This window comes from Theropithecus gelada, chromosome 12, assembly GCF_003255815.1.
Source record: "Theropithecus gelada isolate Dixy chromosome 12, Tgel_1.0, whole genome shotgun sequence".
NCBI classification, from domain to species: domain Eukaryota; kingdom Metazoa; phylum Chordata; class Mammalia; order Primates; family Cercopithecidae; genus Theropithecus; species Theropithecus gelada.
This window is the reverse complement of record NC_037680.1, coordinates 76738272-76755830: the sequence shown is the minus strand read 5'-3', so window position 1 is coordinate 76755830 and position 17559 is coordinate 76738272. Positions and strand designations below refer to the sequence as shown.

The following is a 17559-nucleotide window of genomic DNA, read 5'->3' as shown; positions in this document are numbered from 1 at the left end:
AGATAGGCATGAACTACATGCCAGAATGGAAAAAGTGTAAGCTTTGAAATCTGACGCTGGCTTCAAACACCATCTCTACCATCCCTATCTCTCTGTGACCTTGAGCGAACGACTTATCTTCCCTCAGAGCTCTGTCATCTGAAAAATGGGCGTAACAGACTTACCTCAAAGGGGTTGTGAAAGTTAAAAGAGAATTTTGTTGTAAAGAACATAGCATATAACCTGGAACATTAATAGACACTAAAGAATTGTCAGTTTTTTTCTGCCTCTTCATAAAATGTGATTAGTAATTCATTTTGAATTTGTTGTCTATTCACAAAACATAATGTAAAGGATATTAGCTGTGGTGTTCTTTGTGATCACAGTGAATTAAGAATTGTTTATCCATAGAATAACATTAAAGTATATTCATATACTGAAATTTATGCAATCATTCTAAATACTTTTCAAATAATATTTTATGACAAGGAAATTTTTACTCCAGAATTTAAGTGAAGAAAGCAGAAAAGAAAACCTGCATAATAAAAATAGTTCACATTTGCTGAGCATATGCTATGGGCCAAGAACCCTACTATGTACTTTATTTGTATTATCTTATTCATTTTTACAATAAACTTACTAGGTATATAGTATTATCCCCATTTTATAGAAGTAGAAATTAAGGTTTAGAGAGTTTAAGGAATTCATAGTCACTACATAAGTTGTATAGCCAGGGTTGAAATCTCCAAGTGCCTGATTCCAAAGCTCTTTACTAACTATGTCATGCTGATTTTTCAGTACAAACCTCCTGGGTCCACCAAGAGCTAGTTTAAAACACACAAATATACACATGCGCATACACTCAAAACCTCACACAAATGCACATCTGAAAGGGAAACACCAAATGCTAACAGTGAGAATCTCTCAGAGGTGAAATTTTAGTTGACTTGTAATTAATTTTTTATCCATTTCAGTAGTTTCCACATCCAAAGAGTACGTATTATTTTTAACATCAGATTTTTTTTTCAAAAGAAGATGCATGAAAGCACTTTGAAAAATATAAAGTATGACACAAACACTAGTATTTTTATGGAGCAATCATTTATTCCTTGATATATTATAGATTTGTGTTTCTTAAGAATACTATTCTTTTAAATTGCTTTTTTTCCATCTAGTCCAAGGCAGACAACATGTTTTTTAAAAAACTATTTTGTACATGAGTACAATAAAATACAGCACAGAAAGCACCATATGTGTTACTTGACAGATATTTGACATTAATATGAGAGTCAAAGAATTTGTGTGGGAGGAAAAATAAACCTCTTTTCAAATAACAGAATTTTCAGCTTAGTGAAAACACATCCATTAGTGACACAATGCCGTCAGAGCTCTCTCTGTCATGGTCACGTCAGTGATACTGTCATGGAGCCATCTACACAGGCTGGCATGCTGTTTGGACATGCCTCAGCCTGATGACTCTCTGTCCCAGGAGGTGAGAATATCATGATGTGTTGGAGTGACACCTATGGAGTAATTTCCTATCACCCCACCAATTCTTTTTAAGAGTAATGATTCTGTAAAGAGAATAGAATGATGTATTACATAGCAATTCCTTTGAACCAAACAAGTTCATATGAGTTGAAATGATAGGTGAAGTTTGATTTTATTTTACAAAATTATTTTCTCTTAGATACATTAAAAATAAGGTGATTTACATGCTTTTCCCAGAAATTTTTCAAAAGAAAAATTAATGCAATCTAAAAATTACTCTCATGAATCTTATTCTTTATCATAGGGGTTCTACTGAGTGGCAATAAGTGGACCAATAATGATTTCATTACTAAGGCATTTGACTAAGACTTTCCCTGACTCTATGCTCTTGGACAAGAAAGTAAACATAAGTGAAAGACTGTCAAGCTAGTTAAAAAAAAAAAAAATTCACATACTGATGTTAATAATTCTCTTGCAGAATGTCACAGGGCTCTGCCTTTGGCCTATCTTGGTCAAATATCAATGACAAAGTAACATTTCCAAGTGTGCAATTGACAAATATGTAAAAGTCTAACATCACTAATATATTGAATTTAAAAATTTTAGAATTCAAAGCCGTCTTGATAAAGAGGAAAAATAATTTGACAAAAAGAGACAAAATGTAGGATAAATGTATGTAAAGTCCTCTAAGTAGGCACACATGATTCACTGCTCAAGTAAAGAACAAAGGAGACCTGGCTTTGTAGTAGTTGTTAAGAAAAAAAGCTTGGAAGGTTTCTTTAGCTTCGTATATGAACAATGTGCTGCTCCCGATTTACAAGTGAGGCCCACACAGTATTTGACTAGATTAATAAAAGAAGGGTGCCCTGATCAAGGGAGTGAATAGCAGCCTAGTGTTTTCTACCATTCAGAGTACTCAGTCAGGAGTAGGCTGTTGCATTCAAGATGCCTCTTGTTTTTTTGTTTTGTTTTGTTTTGTTTTGAGATGGGGTCTTGCTCTGTCGTCTAAGCCAGAGTGCTGGAGTGCAGTGGTGCAATCTTGGCTCACTGCAACCTCCACCTTCGGGGTTCAAGTGATTTTCCTGCCTCAGCCTCCTGAGTAGCTGGGACTACAGGCATGCGCCACCACGCTCAGCTAATTTTTGTATTTTTAGTAGAGATGGGGTTTTGCCATATTGGCCAGGCTGGTCTCAAACTCCTGACTTCAAGTGATAGCCCCACCTCGGCCTTCAAAGTGTTGGGATTACAGGTGTGAGCCACAACATCTGGCCAGATGCCTCATTTTTAAGATGGCATTGACAGAGTGGTGGGTGCCCAGAGGAATGTTAACAGGATGAGAACTATCAGTTAAGAGAACTAGAACTGCATAGCCCTGAAAGGAGAAGACTTCGAGGAGGAGATACAATAGCTATGGTCAAATATTTGAAGAGCGACCACAGAGAAGGTGCATATTTCTTCTGTGGCATCCAAAGGGCGGATGGAAGACCAATAGGGAAACTGCAGGGAGGCAGGCTTCAGTGCACCACTGGGAAGAGGTTTTACAAATATCTGTGTCCACCTGTGCTTGATGAAGTATTGGTCCAATCACAAATAACACGAAGTCCAAATCGAAAGGGACTTAAGGTCCAGGAGCACTGCAGACTACTGTCATTAGCATTACTTGGCATCATAAAATGTTGACCAAACTCCTCATTCCTGGCTGGTTCAAATGGCAACTGGGATAATGTGGAAAGAATTCCTGCATTTGGTGGGATGTTAGACCACAGTATCCATTTTCTGTTTCCAATGCCTGCTTTCTACACGTCTAATTTCTTATCAGTGAGTTTCATGAAGATACTCCTAGTACATACCTGTAAGTAATATCTAAATATGCCTCACCTTAATAAATGAGGGGGAAAATGTAAATTTAAATGCAATCTAGGAGAGTCCAGAAGGTGAAATTCTACAAAAGTTTGGAAATTATAAATTAGCGTTCCCATGGAAACCTTAGTTGATATCATCCACTGCAACCGAAACAGTTCTTGTTCAGGGAGTACCAGAACAATGAATGAGTTTATATATTCAGTGTCACAAACCAGCATTAAATAACATCTTTAGTGCCATCATTTCTAATTTTTGAGGAAGTAGATTTACATAGTCTCCTTGAGTGTTCATGATTTTGATATGGCACTAAAATCGAGGGTATGGAATTACAGTGGAGTGATCAATTGCATCAAGAGCTGAGCGAGTCACTGGAAGCTCAGTGCATGTACTGAATCCACCATTCAGATTCCACAGATTTCTCGTTATTTAACGAGAAAGGAAAAAGACCTGCCAGATCAGGACATTTGCAGTCACAGTGACTGGCATAACATCTTCCCCTTTTCCCTTAAAAGATTATAGGACGGACCACATTCCTACAATAAACACTTGTCGATCAGGGCAGTATTTGAGATCAGACTATCTGCTGTTTACAGCACTTCAACAAATGGGTTTTCTCGGCTATGTACTGGTAATCACTACAATACATGAAAGTCAGCCCACACTGAGAACAATATTGCCTCCAATCAAAATCATTCTTACCTTAGTATACTAAAGCTTTTTCCCTCTTGTAAGCAACAAAGCTACAACAAAAGAACTTCCCAAACACCCACAGCTAAGGAAAGAATGGCTCCAACAAAATAAGTGTGAAAAATCTGTCCCTGGTGTCCAATTCATATATAAATCTTCTTTTTCAGGATATTTTAGTGGCTTTCTTTATTTGTAATCTATCAGCAAAGAATAGAAACAAAAATTTATTTTGATGGCAGTGCACCTGACTATTCAGAGATTCAAAAACCTGCTTTGTTAATTGTTATGCTATCCTGGCAGAGGATGTAAACATGCCTTTTTTCCAAGGCTTCATGCTATACCTATAATCTCAGATGAACATTTTCACAAATGCAAACCACAGGGAGGATGGGACTTAAGCAAAATGTGAAGGTAACTTCCTTCTGGTCCTTTTTCACCCTTGGCTGGGTAAAATCTGGGCCCCTTGCCCCAGATTTCATATCCTCTTCCTGATCAGTCTCAGGGAAAGGTCTATAAAATTATTCAACATAAGGAGGGTGAATTGAGATACATTGAGATATGAGGGTAAGTTTGACTTACCACCTCCATAGCATTTGCATTTTAGGCCCTGGTGCCAGGCACTTTATATTTTATCTTATTTAGTCATAACAAAATATAACAAAATTGTAGGCATTACTTCACTTCATACATAAGAAAACTGGGGTTCAGAAAGATTAAATAACTTGCTCAAGTTCATATAGCCAGTAATTGCATGACTCAAAATCAGGTCTTTCAAGTGCCAAAGCCTGTCCTCTTTTTCTTCTAAATCATACTGGTCTTAGGAAACTAGAGTTTTTATAATGTAGGCTTTCACATATTGGAGAGCAAAAAAGAGAAACTTGATATTTGAAGTGCCCTTTTCAGCAGTATGGATTCTGAAATCAGAACATAAAGGCAGCCACCTTTCTCATACACACATAAGACCACTAGAGACAAAGACATGAATGTATCATAATTTAAGAAAATTAGTCCTATATCTGTCTTCCCTTCTCCTTCCAAGTTGTACAAATGGGACTCAGAGACCAACGGGACAGCAAACTAGCAAGTAATGTTTGCTGTCAGGGGTCTGGAACCAGGGAAAAGCCAAGCTCTAGGCAAGTTATTCAATTCTAAGTATCTGTTAGGTTTCCTGACCCCTGCTGGTCGTTCTCAGTACTAAAGAGGCCTAGAAAGGAGTAGCAGTGGTCCAGCCCTAGGGACACTACTGTCCCAAGAAGGCTTGGAGAAATGTAACAGGACCCTTACCTAAGACAACTTGGGGTCCCTCCACAAGAACACAAATCCAGGACTTGGGAATGTAGGAGACAAGGTGGAACCCAGTACAAAAGTGAAAACTCATTTACCCAAGAACGAGAGTGAGTTATGGCTACCTGGCTAAACTACCTGGACAAGGCAAACTGCAAGGTCAATCTGCTAAGTCGCTAAGGTTCAGATGAAAGGAAGCTGTATTCCCTGTGGTCCTAGATCCTGCAAATGAGGGAGAAATAATCACATCAAGGTAGTCACCACTCAGGCCATTTTCTTTTCTTTTCTTTTTTTTTTTTTTTGAGACTGAGTCTGGCTCTGTCGCCCAGGCTGGAGTGCAGTGGCCGGATCTCAGCTCACTGCAAGCTCCGCCTCCCGGGTTTACGCCATTCTCCTGCCTCAGCCTCCGGAGTAGCTGGGACCACAGGCGCCCGCCACCTCGCCCGGCTAGTTTTTTTGTATTTTTTAGTAGAGACGGGGTTTCACCGTGTTAGCCAGGATGGTCTCGATCTCCTGACCTTGTGATCCGCCCGTCTCAGCCTCCCAAAGTGCTGGGATTACAGGCTTGAGCCACCGCGCCCGGCTGCCATTTTCTATAATATAGGACTTTCAAACTTTTGTTTTTAGCACAAGAACATTTGCCCCTAACAAAATCTTATACAAAATGCCTACTCATTAAGCAAATAAAAACAGCTGCCCAGGTTGAAACCAACAGAGGAAGTTCTTCTCAGAATTTAAGAGTCCAACAGACTATAGCAGGCAAACCACCACGAAAGAAGACACTGAGTCACACTGCCTATCAGAGTTCACTGGAATCTAATCCTACTGGACTGTCCTCTTGATAGTCACAGTTTCTTCCCATCAAATCTTCCAGGAGGGTTTCCCCTTCCTGATCCAACCTGATAAGATCTGGTTTCCTACCAAAGGTTGGCTTTTGCAACATGAACATATAAAGCTCTGCATATTTTTTTTTTTTCTGAGATAGAGTCTCTCACTGTCGCCCAGACTGCAGTGCAGTGGCGTGATCTCGGCTCACTGCAAGCTCCGTCTCCTGGGTTCACGCCATTCTCTTGCCTCAGCCTCCCGAGTAGCTGGGACTACAGGCACCCACCAACATGCCTGGCTCATTTTTTTTTTTTTTTTTTTTTTTTTGTATTTTTAGTAGAGATGGGGTTTCACTGTGTTAGCCAGAAGCTCTGCATATCTCTTAAGGCAACACGTGCTATCTTCCAGGTCTTTCTGACAGCCCATATGCCCTTCCCTCAAAGCTCTTCGAACCAACTCATCCACAGATTACTGCCCTCAGTGTCTTAAGGCATAACAGATTTCTGTATAGTCCTTATCAGCTTGGGGCACATCATTTTGTTTGACGCACAATGACTGTATAGTGTGCATATTTTTCAGACTCCAGATTCACTGATTCATTAACTTGTTCAGGATCCTACAGCCAGAGAGTAGGGAAGTTGGGACTTAGCCCACTAGGAAGAATCAATGGCAGGATGGGGAATCTCAGAGACCTGGCTCTCAAGGTTTCAGCTGGTTTCTCACAAGTAGGAGGCTTCCAGGGAATGTGACTCCACTTTCCCTTCCCTTGTTCCTCCTGTCTACCTCAAATCCTTCTTCTACCACACCACGAGAATTCCTGCCTCCCACTCCTGATGATGGCTGGGTGGGCCTGCTGAGACAGATGTGCTTTAATAGTGCTTTCCATTGTACATATAACTCCTGGCTGTAGTGTTCAGAATCTGTCTCTCCAATTCTGAATCTTATCCAAACATTTCATACCTCTGGATAGAAAAAAATGAGCAACTGCTACTTCTCTATGCCAATAGGACTGACTTAATCATTCAAAAAGCTCATGGGCTTGGCTCGTACAGGATGCATCTCCTGGGAATGAGATGTTCCCTAACAATGCTGTCCAATAGAACTATAATGTGAGCACACAGGTGGTTTAATTTTCTAGTAATCACATTTTATTTTATTATTTTTTCTTTATGTCACATGTTAACATCCACTAAGTAATCACATTTTAAAAAATAAAAAATATGTGAAATTAATTTTAGTAATATATTTTGTTTAACCCACTATATCAAAACTATTGCTGTTTCAACATGTAGTCAATATTACAATTTGTTAAAGGAGAAATTTTACATTTTTTATATTGTCTCAAATCATGGTGTATTTCACACTTACACACATCTCAACTTGGACTAGCTGTATTTCCAGCGCCCAACAGCCACATGTAGCTAGTGGCTACAGTACTGAACAGCAGGTCTATCATCTCGCCTCTGTTCCCATCCCTCCTATCATTTCTTTCCTTTAGTAGAGATGCTATGGGCAGGGGCAGACAGTAGGGACCAGGATCATTAGAGGAGACTGACACACACCTGAAGGGAAGGACCAGATCACAAAGAAGCTTTCGTGCAATACCAGGGAGCTTAGATTTTAACCTGAAGATGCAGAAACTCTTCTGAAGGATTTTAAGCAGTGGAGTGTCGTAATCAGATTTGCCTTTCAGAAAGGCAGCAGTGTGAGGAACAAACTGGAGACAGGCCAGGCAGAAGCCAGAGAGACCAGTTGTGAGGCTGCTGCAATAATCCTCAAGAGAAGGGATGAGGGCCCGAACCACGGCAGTAATGAAGGTTATGATACATGGAGAAAAGGGCAGATTCAAGAGAGTCTGAAAAGACAGTCTTATATAAAATGTAGGGGTTGAAGAAGGCAAAGAAGTTGTCCTAGGTTTTAAACTTGGTGAAGCAGGTTTCATTCATTGAGATAGAAAACACAGAAGGAGTATGCTGGATTGAAGTTAGGGAAGTGACGTTTTGAACTTGTTGAGTTAAAGATACTTGGAACACATGTCAGATAAGATTTCAAGGCTGGAGATGCAGATTTCCAATGGAATCAATGGCATATAGGTGGCAGTAGAAGAAAACAGAAGATGTGCTGCCATGGGGCAAATGTGGAGAGTGAGCAGAGGGCTGAGGGCTCAACTGTAGGGGATGCTACTGTTTGAGAGGAAGGGAGGACAGTAAAGAGAAGTCCAAATACACAGCAGCTGGACAAGAAAGAAAATTAGGAGAAACGGATAACTCAGAAAACAGGTGGGCAACATTTTAAGAATGTTGTGACTATCAACATTTTAGATAATGGTGGTCCATTATCTAGACAGAGGTGGTCATTAGGAGAGGACAGGAGTGTAGGGGGTTGAAGATGAAAGGAAGGTGGCGAGGTGCAGGATGTGTACGAGGACCTGAACTTGAAGAAGCTGCCTGCTAAGACCAGGAATAAGGAAACATACCTAAACCTAAAAAGAAGCGACCAAAGGCATTCATCATTTTCTGTTTTTATAAAGAACAAGACTTACGTATGTTTGTAGGCTGAAAGAAAAGGATAATTGAGACCCTGAAGAAAAGATAATGAAGCAAGATCCCCGAGGAAGCAAGAGAGATTAGTCTCAGACTGGAATAAGGGAGAGGAAGAAAAGGAGTGGGAAGAGAGCCTGCCATTTATAAGGTACACAGATCACCACTGCAAAACCATTTTTCCTTAATTAGAAACATAAATGTAATATAGTTATCCGTGAAGGCTTTCTCTTTCTTTAATAGTACTACTTATCATGTATAAAATCAAATAAATGCTGAGCATGGGAAGAAGTCACTAGAGCTCTAGACCTGTGGTCTTGGTAGATTACACAGCCTTTCACACACCTTCAAACTACTCCTAAACATCACCTCAGGTGATACTCATCACCTGCAGAGCCACAGGGGTTGTTGACAGCTAGTACCTCTCTGACTTGTTGGTTTCTGTGCAGACTGATAGGTAAATATTTTCAGTGTCACCATGTGTTATCTCACAGGGTGGTATCACAAAAAGCAGGGCCTGGGTTTCAGACACCAGATTCATCTGCCACTTATCAACTCTGCAGACTCAATCAAGTTATGTAACTTTCCTGAGCTTCAGTTTCCCTTTCCAATAAGGATATATAATCCTTACCTTCCAAGATTCCTTTGAGGTTTAAATAACATGATAAGATGATCAGTAAGTGATAACTATGATGATGATGACTATTCACTTTGTTCTGAATCTCTAGGAACTGGGTGCTGATATTGAATTAGTACTTTGCAATAGCTAGCATCTTGATCCCTAAGGTGAATTAAAGAATCAATCCTAGTGTTAGGAAGGAACCTTGAAAATCCATAAGGCCACCTAATGTTTGCATCCTTTCTTCATCTCAGTGCATATGCAGTTTCTGCCCGCAAACTGCCTGGGCTTTATACCTGCTCTACAAATTACTAGCTACTCAACCTTTCTAGGCTTCAGTTTTGCTCTTCAGTAAAACTGGAGTAATAGGAGCATGTACTTCATAGCACTGTTTTGAGAATAAAGGAGAGAATGCATATAATCAAATAAGATATTGCCTGGTATAGGCTATGCTTATACATGTTTAGTGATGGGGGCCTATCACCTCCTGAAATGGCACAATCCATAATGGTGCAACTTCCCATATATTGACCCAAAATCTGTATTCCTCAAACATTCCCACTGGCCCTAGCTTTACAGACCATGGGAGTAGTTCCACAAAATCAGAATGGGGGTTCTACATAACACTGTGTTTACACCTTTACTCAGCTCGGCTAGGTGCACTGCACAGTGTCCCACAGATGGCTGGCTGCTTGGGAACACAATCCAGGGTGGACCTCTCATTATTTACATTACTGTGAAAGTGTCAACCTTCAGTGGCATTTCCATAATGCAGGAGGCCTTTTTGAGCATTCTAAGTGAGCTGGATGCTATCCAGGAACACACTGGTTATATTGCTTCCAAGATTTATTTTTCGCTTTGTGTCATAGTTCAGCACTTGGCACCACACGTAATTATTGCAGGTATCTATATATCCTTTAGGTTCCATTATTGAACACTGTAGCCCACCAATGCTCAGAAGACTCCTAGCTGCGTTCAACTCAGAAGCAGGAGTACTATAAGAGCGCTGATGTAAAGCCAACAAATTGGCCCTGGAATTCACTCACATCACCCTTCCCTCACCCTTATATTCCCAGTAACACTGAAATCTTATCCAGATCTTTTCAGTAATCACCTCAAACAACTGTCATTCTAAGAAGACCCCCTCCACTCACCAACAGAAGAAGATTTTTTTCCCTTCTGTGCTCTGTTAGACCTTTGTTTCTGGGATACGTCTGTTATTTTTCCTTCTAGGCTATATACTCCTTCCCAGCAGAAACAGTGACTTGTACAAAATTCTCACTGAAGAATTAAATTTGGTCCTGAATACAATGGGATGTGGTAGACTCTTCCCTACATCACCTTTCACCCTCAGATGGGTGCCCAGATGTATTTTTTTTAATCTACAAGGATGCTTTTAAATGAAAAACTTGAGCAGCCTGCAATAAATACAGTCTGAAATTTTAGAGCCAATTAGCTGAACTTTTATATAACTGATAACTTTAGCCTAATTGTTTGACGTATAAAATACTGGCATAAAGCCTGAATGCTTTTTTTGCTCAGTACTGGGGCCCATCACTCCACCTTAAAATAACTACAGGCTTCTTAATTCCAACTCACAACTGCCAGACTCCATCATTATCCCAACTCTGGGAAATGCCGAGTCCTCAGAATTCTCACAGCTGATGAATGGAGAAGCTGATTAGAACCACTGAAGAAAAATGGGGAAAAAAACCCTTGACAGACGCCTCCTTCAAATGCCTGTCCCTTTTATCCAATGTCAACATGAATTTCTAAGTTAACAAATATTTACTGAGGTCATGACTATGTGTCAGGCTGTGAGTTAGGCTCTGAGGACCCAATGGTGAACAGTACAGAGTCAATATCAAAGCCCATCATTTAAAAAAAATCACTCTTACATTTATTCATTTTATGGGTGTATTTATCAAGTGCTTCCTATGGCCAGGGCCTGTAGACAGAATAAAAGGCATATCAATGCCCTGAAGGAACTTGCTATCTAGTTGAGAAAGCAAGAATGAAGCATGAAACAGCGTAAAAAAGGATCCGATGGTCTACAGGAACTATGCAAACAAAAGGGCAGAAAGAACCAATGCGAGTAACATGACCAGGGCAGGCTGACTTGAAGAATGTGGTTAGGTCAGAGTAAAAAAGAAAAGAGACATTCTAAAAGGCAGGGCATGAACAAAAAAAGGACACATGAAAATGAGCATGTCATCTTAGAAGGGCAGTGAGATCCAACTAGTAGAAACAGAAGGTTCATGTTGGAAAGAAGTAGAAAATAATTTGGTAAGTTAATTTGGGGCAAGACTGTGAGGTACACTGAAACCAAGTTGAGAGGATGAGCAATGGGGGAGGTCATGGAAAGTATTTGCACTATGGTGCAATACTGAACAATGCTAAAGTATTGTTCCCATGAAACAATCCTTGGAGAAGAGTTCGGAGGGAAGAGTTTTAGGAAGGTTGATATGGTGGAAGTGCGTAGAATGCGGAAAACTCAATTACAGAGAGACCAAGGTGTAGACTATAATCATCCTAGAAACAGTGATGGCTGACGGCCTCCTATCCGATCCGGGAGAGTGAAGAATGAAAAGCTCATGGGCTTGGCTTGTACAGCATGCATCTCCTGGGAATGAGATGTCCCCTAACAATGCTGTCCAGGGGTGGCTCAGAGAAGCCATCAAAAAGGAAGAGTTAACAGGACCTGACACACAGTTTCACAGAGGCAGTAAGAGAGAGAAGTCAGCAATGGTTCCTACATCTCCAGTCTGGGTGATGAAGAGAATGCTAAACAGATCAAGAAGGGAAAGTCTTTTCATCATAAAAGGAACAAGTTTAGAGAGAATACAAAAAGTTTGTTATCAAGCATGTAGTCTTTAGCTTGACAGCAGGACATCCACTATAAAAAGTCTATTAATTAAGCAAGCAGATAAATAGGAATGGAGTTTGGATCAGTACTAGAGACAAAGATTTGTATGATGTAAGGAAGGATAACATCACATTTAAAAATTTTGTATTAGAAAATAAAAACACTAGCTATTAAACAAAAATAATAAAAAATTATATAAGTCGTAGAGAGAAATATATCTTCATAAAACTATTTTTCTCAGCTATGCTACTTAGGGGATCCTACCCATTACCACAACACTGAAGGAATAAGCTTCTGCAGAAATTCAACATATGGCCTATTTACATAACAAGCATCACAACTCCAAATTAGCCATTTTGATGTGTCAAAGAAATAACACCTTCATAGCAAGACTACTTCAAAAAAGAGAAGAAAAAAGAAAGGTTTGTTTTTCTTCTATAATTATGTTTACTGGGTTTTTAACTGTTTGTAACATGAAAATCTTATTTTAATTGTGTGATTACACTTTAAGGCAAAACAGTGATGAAATGGATTAGCTGAATGTTGCACAACCATTCAGAGATCAATAAACAGACCCAATCACTTAAATCTGTCCATATGAGACATCTACTCTCATGTCCTGTCATGCTTGTAAAATCTACTCTTCTGTGCACAGAAATTATAACAAACATATGATTAATTATCACAGTCAAATGACAGTAAAAGTGCTACAGAAGATGGCTAGGAAAGAAGTACTATGAAGCAGTGACGAAGCAGCACCTGTCAAGTGCACATAAAACATACTCCACTCTTGTCATACAGTGGGACAGGTGGTAGGTAGCAGCTTAGATCTTATGAAGAGCAACCTCAACTTTTTCCATCCTATCCAAACTGTAACCAGAAGTTCTTGTCCTGGCTCACCTCACAAAACGCTGATTAAAACGGTATAAAGTAATAGAATGAAGACCACCTATGCTCTTTCAACACACAACCATTCACAAATATTCACTGTGAATGATAGCACAATTCAGCAGACTGAGAAGCTGACAAAAATTAGGACCCAAAGTGAGATATTTCTAAACCTTAACTTCTGATGTAAAAGCTTACCATTTAACGGGTCCATAAAATGCTTCAGATTGGCATGCAATCAAAGACTGCAACGGTGTGGCCTAAGTATTTTCTTTCCCTGATCCTTACTGGTGTGGCAGAGCAGCTTCACAAGCCCACAGATACCTCTCTCCACAATGGCCTCGTGAAAATCAGTGCATGCGGAGAAACTATTTACTGAAGACTTTCATTAGGGGGCTCCCTAAAACAAAATGAATACAAAAGGAGTCTTGATCATTTTGCCTGTCTAAATGAGCACATTAAACTAAGTTAATTCTTAGAAAATCATTTAATATTTTCAGGGATTAAAGAAAGAAAATTGCCAATTAATACAGTCTTTTCCCAGATGTTCAGTTTTTACTAACGTCTTTAGCTATTCTCTGCATTCAAGTGATTGTATTTTTATGCAAATTATCTTTTGGGGCTAGTCTGTAGTTTGTGTGTCTGTGTGTATTTAAAGCCACACAGATACAGAATTTGACATGTTTTCTGCCACACAGATACAGAATTTGACACGTTTTCTGTTCTGCTGCTCCATACAATAGGTTTTAACACAGCTTGAGCTTATTCCAAAACTCTAATTAGAAACGGCAGTATTTGCCTTGTCCAAATAGAAAACCATTCCCAAAGTTGATTTTTCCCCAGTTAAAATTCAACAAAGAATATCATACACAGATATTTTTAAACACGACAGTTACTAGATAAAACTGCCCTAACAACACATTGCTTTCTGGTTAAGCAACACAATTTCATAAGGCCTATCAAATACTTTATCCAGACGGCTACTCTATTTTCAGGGTATCTTTCAAAATAATTGGTTATATTACTTGAAGTCTTTTTTCTTTATTCAGAATGAAGAGATTTCTGACTTCCTGTCCTTTTCCCTGCCATATTACATACATCTGCTTAAACTCTGGAAAACAGTACCAATCAAAGCGGTGATGAATCCTTCCTTTAAGACAAACTAAAACGATGTTAAAAACGTTACACGACCTTACTCTTTCAAGTACTGATATAAAACCACTTTCTCTAAACAGGTTCTAAAATTTCAGAGTTGTTTGTCTTAAAGTCTGTCGGCTTGTGAGGGAGCTGGTACATATTTTAATATTCAAATTAAAAAAATAAGCAAAGAGACTGTGTTTGAAGTTCAAGGGTTTTCACTAGTTCTCAAGCTACAAACCCTGTAATACAGTCAAAAGAAAACGTACAGAAAGAATCTTTCACGCAAGTGTCAGGTCTCCAAAACCCTGACATCTGCTAAAACCAGGATTGAGGGGGGATGAGAAGCTCGTGAAGTTCACAAACACACCAACCCCGCGGGAACGCGAAACCTCCACTCGCAAAGACGCGACGCTTCCGCCGCATCCCCGCGCAGGTGAAGACTCGGCCCTTCAGCCCCGCGTGTGCGGCAGCGTGATATTCAGAGTGCGCCGGAGTCCGGCGGGAACGCCTCCCACGACACCCCCATCTCCCGCTCCGGTCGGCTGCCCGCGGACTCCGGGGTCCCCCCGCCCAGATGCGGCGGCGCGACCGCTTCATCCCGCGGCCAGGGCGCTCGGCGTCTGCTCTCGCCACCCCCGCCCGCCCCCGCGCAGCGCGGACGCCGACGCATCCAGCTCCCGCTGGGTGCCAGGGGCGCGGGGTTCCCTGGGGCCGCGGCCCCCGCACCCGGCTGGGATCCGAGGGCTGGGTGGTCCCAGCTGACGTGGGCTTTGCGGCTCCGGGCCAGAGAGCGTCTTGGGGGGCGGTGGGTCTCCCTCCGGCTTGGGAAGGGACGGGGGCGCCCGAGCGGGAGGAGGGCAGGCGAGGGACCGCGGCCGCGGGCGATTCAGATCCGGGGCGGGCGGGTCCACGTCGGAGCGCGGCGGCCACACGCTCGCCCGGGGAGCGCCACTGTGCGTCCCAGCCGGCGCCTCCTCCCGCTCGCCCGCGCCGGCCGGAGAAAGGAAGGACGGCGACCTTCGCGTCCGGTCCGCGCCACCAGCCCGCGTCGGCGCCGAGCGCGGGCCACACCCAGCGCCCCGGGAGGCGGCGGAGGCTGGGCGGCCCGGGCTGCAGAACGCTCGGCCCGGCCGAGTCTCCGTCCCGGCCGCGCAGGCCCCGCCGCGTCCGCCCGCGCCGTGCATCACCAGCCGGCCCGGCGTGGAGGGGGTCCCGGGCGACGGCGGCCGGGGGTCCCAGGCTTACCTCTGTGCCGAGCGCCGGCCGCTCCGTCCCGGGCCGGGGCAGGGGCCCCGGGGCGCGGTCGCCAGGGGAGGCGCCGCGGCGGTGGCGGCCCCTGCGGCTCGGAGGGCGGGCCGAGCGGGAGCCGCTGCCTGGGCCGCGCGCCGTCCGGAGCTCGCCTCGCGCTGCCGGCGCTCGCAGCGGAGGGCGCAGCCAGCTCGGCCCCCGGACTGGATTCCTTCACTGACACAACTCCGGCTCGGCCGCCCCACGCAGGGACACTCCCGCCCCTTGCAGGCTGCCCCCGCCCGGCGGTCCGCCCGCCCTCCCCTCGGTGTCACTCACCAGGCGCACACACCCTAGCCGGCGCCCCTCGCTCCCGCTCGCACACACAGCGCTGCTCACGCCTCTCTCGGGTTTTGTATCCGCTCACACGCACGTTCTGACACAGATCCCGTCCCTCCACACGCCCTCCCTAGCTCCTTTCCCACCCCACTTTCTAGAAGAATCCCCGTACAGCTTCCGCACTTTGCTTGCGTGCTCCAGAACGACCTCCTCGCCTTTCCCCAAATCTCCACTTCACCGAAACTCCCCGTTATTGAAAGATTTTGTGACAATCCGCACGTGTTGCAGGAGAATCATCTCCTACCCGAGAAAATGAACTTTGCTCCCCCAGCACTGTCTGCAAATACGAGATGTTTCACCATTTAGAAGGTAGTAATGGTTTCTGGAGAGGATCCAAGCTCAAAATGTAAACAAAGATAGCCCATTCGAAAATGACCTGAAAAATCAGGCACGGAAAAAGTACTGGGGCTCGGGTCGGCCCTTGGAAACCCGGCCAACCCGGGGTGTTCCGCTTCCTCCTCTGCGCTGCGGGTCTGCACACTGGGCTCCAAACGTGTGTGTAATAACCAAGTTACACATGGGCACCGTGGGCTTCAGCCTTGGGTTTCTGCCTGGGAGTACAGTAGTCGGGAGAGTAAAAGCAGTTTCTCAATCATTATTCATGATGGAAGCACTTTAGATAACACTCCTTTTCCAGAGGCAGTAGAGTGAAATGCAGGCAGCTCTCCAATTCAGTTTGTTTGTTTGTTTAGAAGGGTGACTTCTTAGCTTCTTTTTTTTTTTTTTTTTTTTTTGGCAATACCAATAAAGGTTTCTGAGCGGCTCCTTGGCTGTCAAGCTCCTTACAAATATCAGACCAGAGTCGATTATGCCTCTCGAGCTCCACACTCTAATGGGCCTCTGAGTGCACTGCAGAATTGTACGTTATCCGATGTTCAGGAATTCATACTTTGAAATAAAATACAAACACCTTTCGGATAAAGTTCAAATCTGCTAACATAATGTGGCCCTGTTGACAACGCACTGCTGAAATAAAGAGAGGAGCTAAAAGGAAAGGAACTTTTCTTGTGTGACTTGGAGTGGTGGTTCTTGCTACCTTATTGTCACCTTCGATTGGTGTGTGGATTATATAATTTATTTAACAAACATTAGCAAGTGCTTTATAAGTACTAGCTCATTTAATCCTTCAAAGAACCCCTTCGGGTTATTTTTGTCCTGTTTTACAGATAAAGAAACTGAGGGCTGGGCCCAGTGGCTCACACCTGTAATCCCAGCACTTTCGAAGGCCGAGCTGGGCGAATCTCTTGAGCCATGGAGTTCAAGACCAGCCTGGGACCATAGTGAAACCCCATCTCTACCAAAACAAACAAACAAATAATAATAATTGGCCGGGCATGGTGGTGCACGCCTGTAGTCCCAGCTACTCAGGAGGCTGAGGTTGCACTGAGCCAGGATCACACTCCTGCGCTGTGGTGTGGGCAACAGAGCCAGAGCCTTTAAAAGAAAAGAAAGAAAGAAACTGAGGCACAGACAGGAGAAATAAGTTGCCTAAGTTTTTAGCTAGTAAGTGGTAAAGGAAGAATTTGAACCTAGACCGTTGAACCCCGCCTGTGCTACAGAGAGGAAAGCTTGCTTCTGGAAGCCATACCACACATAAAGAACAAACATCCTATTGCTTATTAAATTTAGGTGTAATAAGTAACTTGTAACCATTTGACTTGAAATTTGATGCACTTCTTAGGTCCTCTGGCTAAATAATTTATTTATGTTTTTGAGAGGTTTCCTCCATAATTAGAATTCCAAAATTAATA

At 42.8% G+C, this 17559-nt stretch overlaps 1 protein-coding gene across 8 annotated transcripts in view; it reads right to left on the bottom strand.

Annotated features, from left to right (window-relative positions):
• The window catches only part of SPATS2L (spermatogenesis associated serine rich 2 like), a 172100-nt gene extending 155632 nt beyond the window's left edge, over window positions 1-16468 (bottom strand). For 2 of the 8 annotated variants that reach the window (XM_025405004.1, XM_025404999.1), the window contains exon 1: window positions 15749-16194. Coding sequence is in view for 1 of the 8 variants with exons in the window: in XM_025404998.1 (XP_025260783.1) it covers window positions 16053-16110 (58 nt within the window). In the remaining 7 variants the exon portion in view is untranslated. Of the gene's footprint in view, window positions 1-15427 lie in introns of all 8 variants that reach the window. The other 6 variants (XM_025405000.1, XM_025405005.1, XM_025405002.1 and 3 more) reach the window with 5 other exon arrangements.
• Between the last annotated feature and the right edge of the window lie 1091 nt (window positions 16469-17559).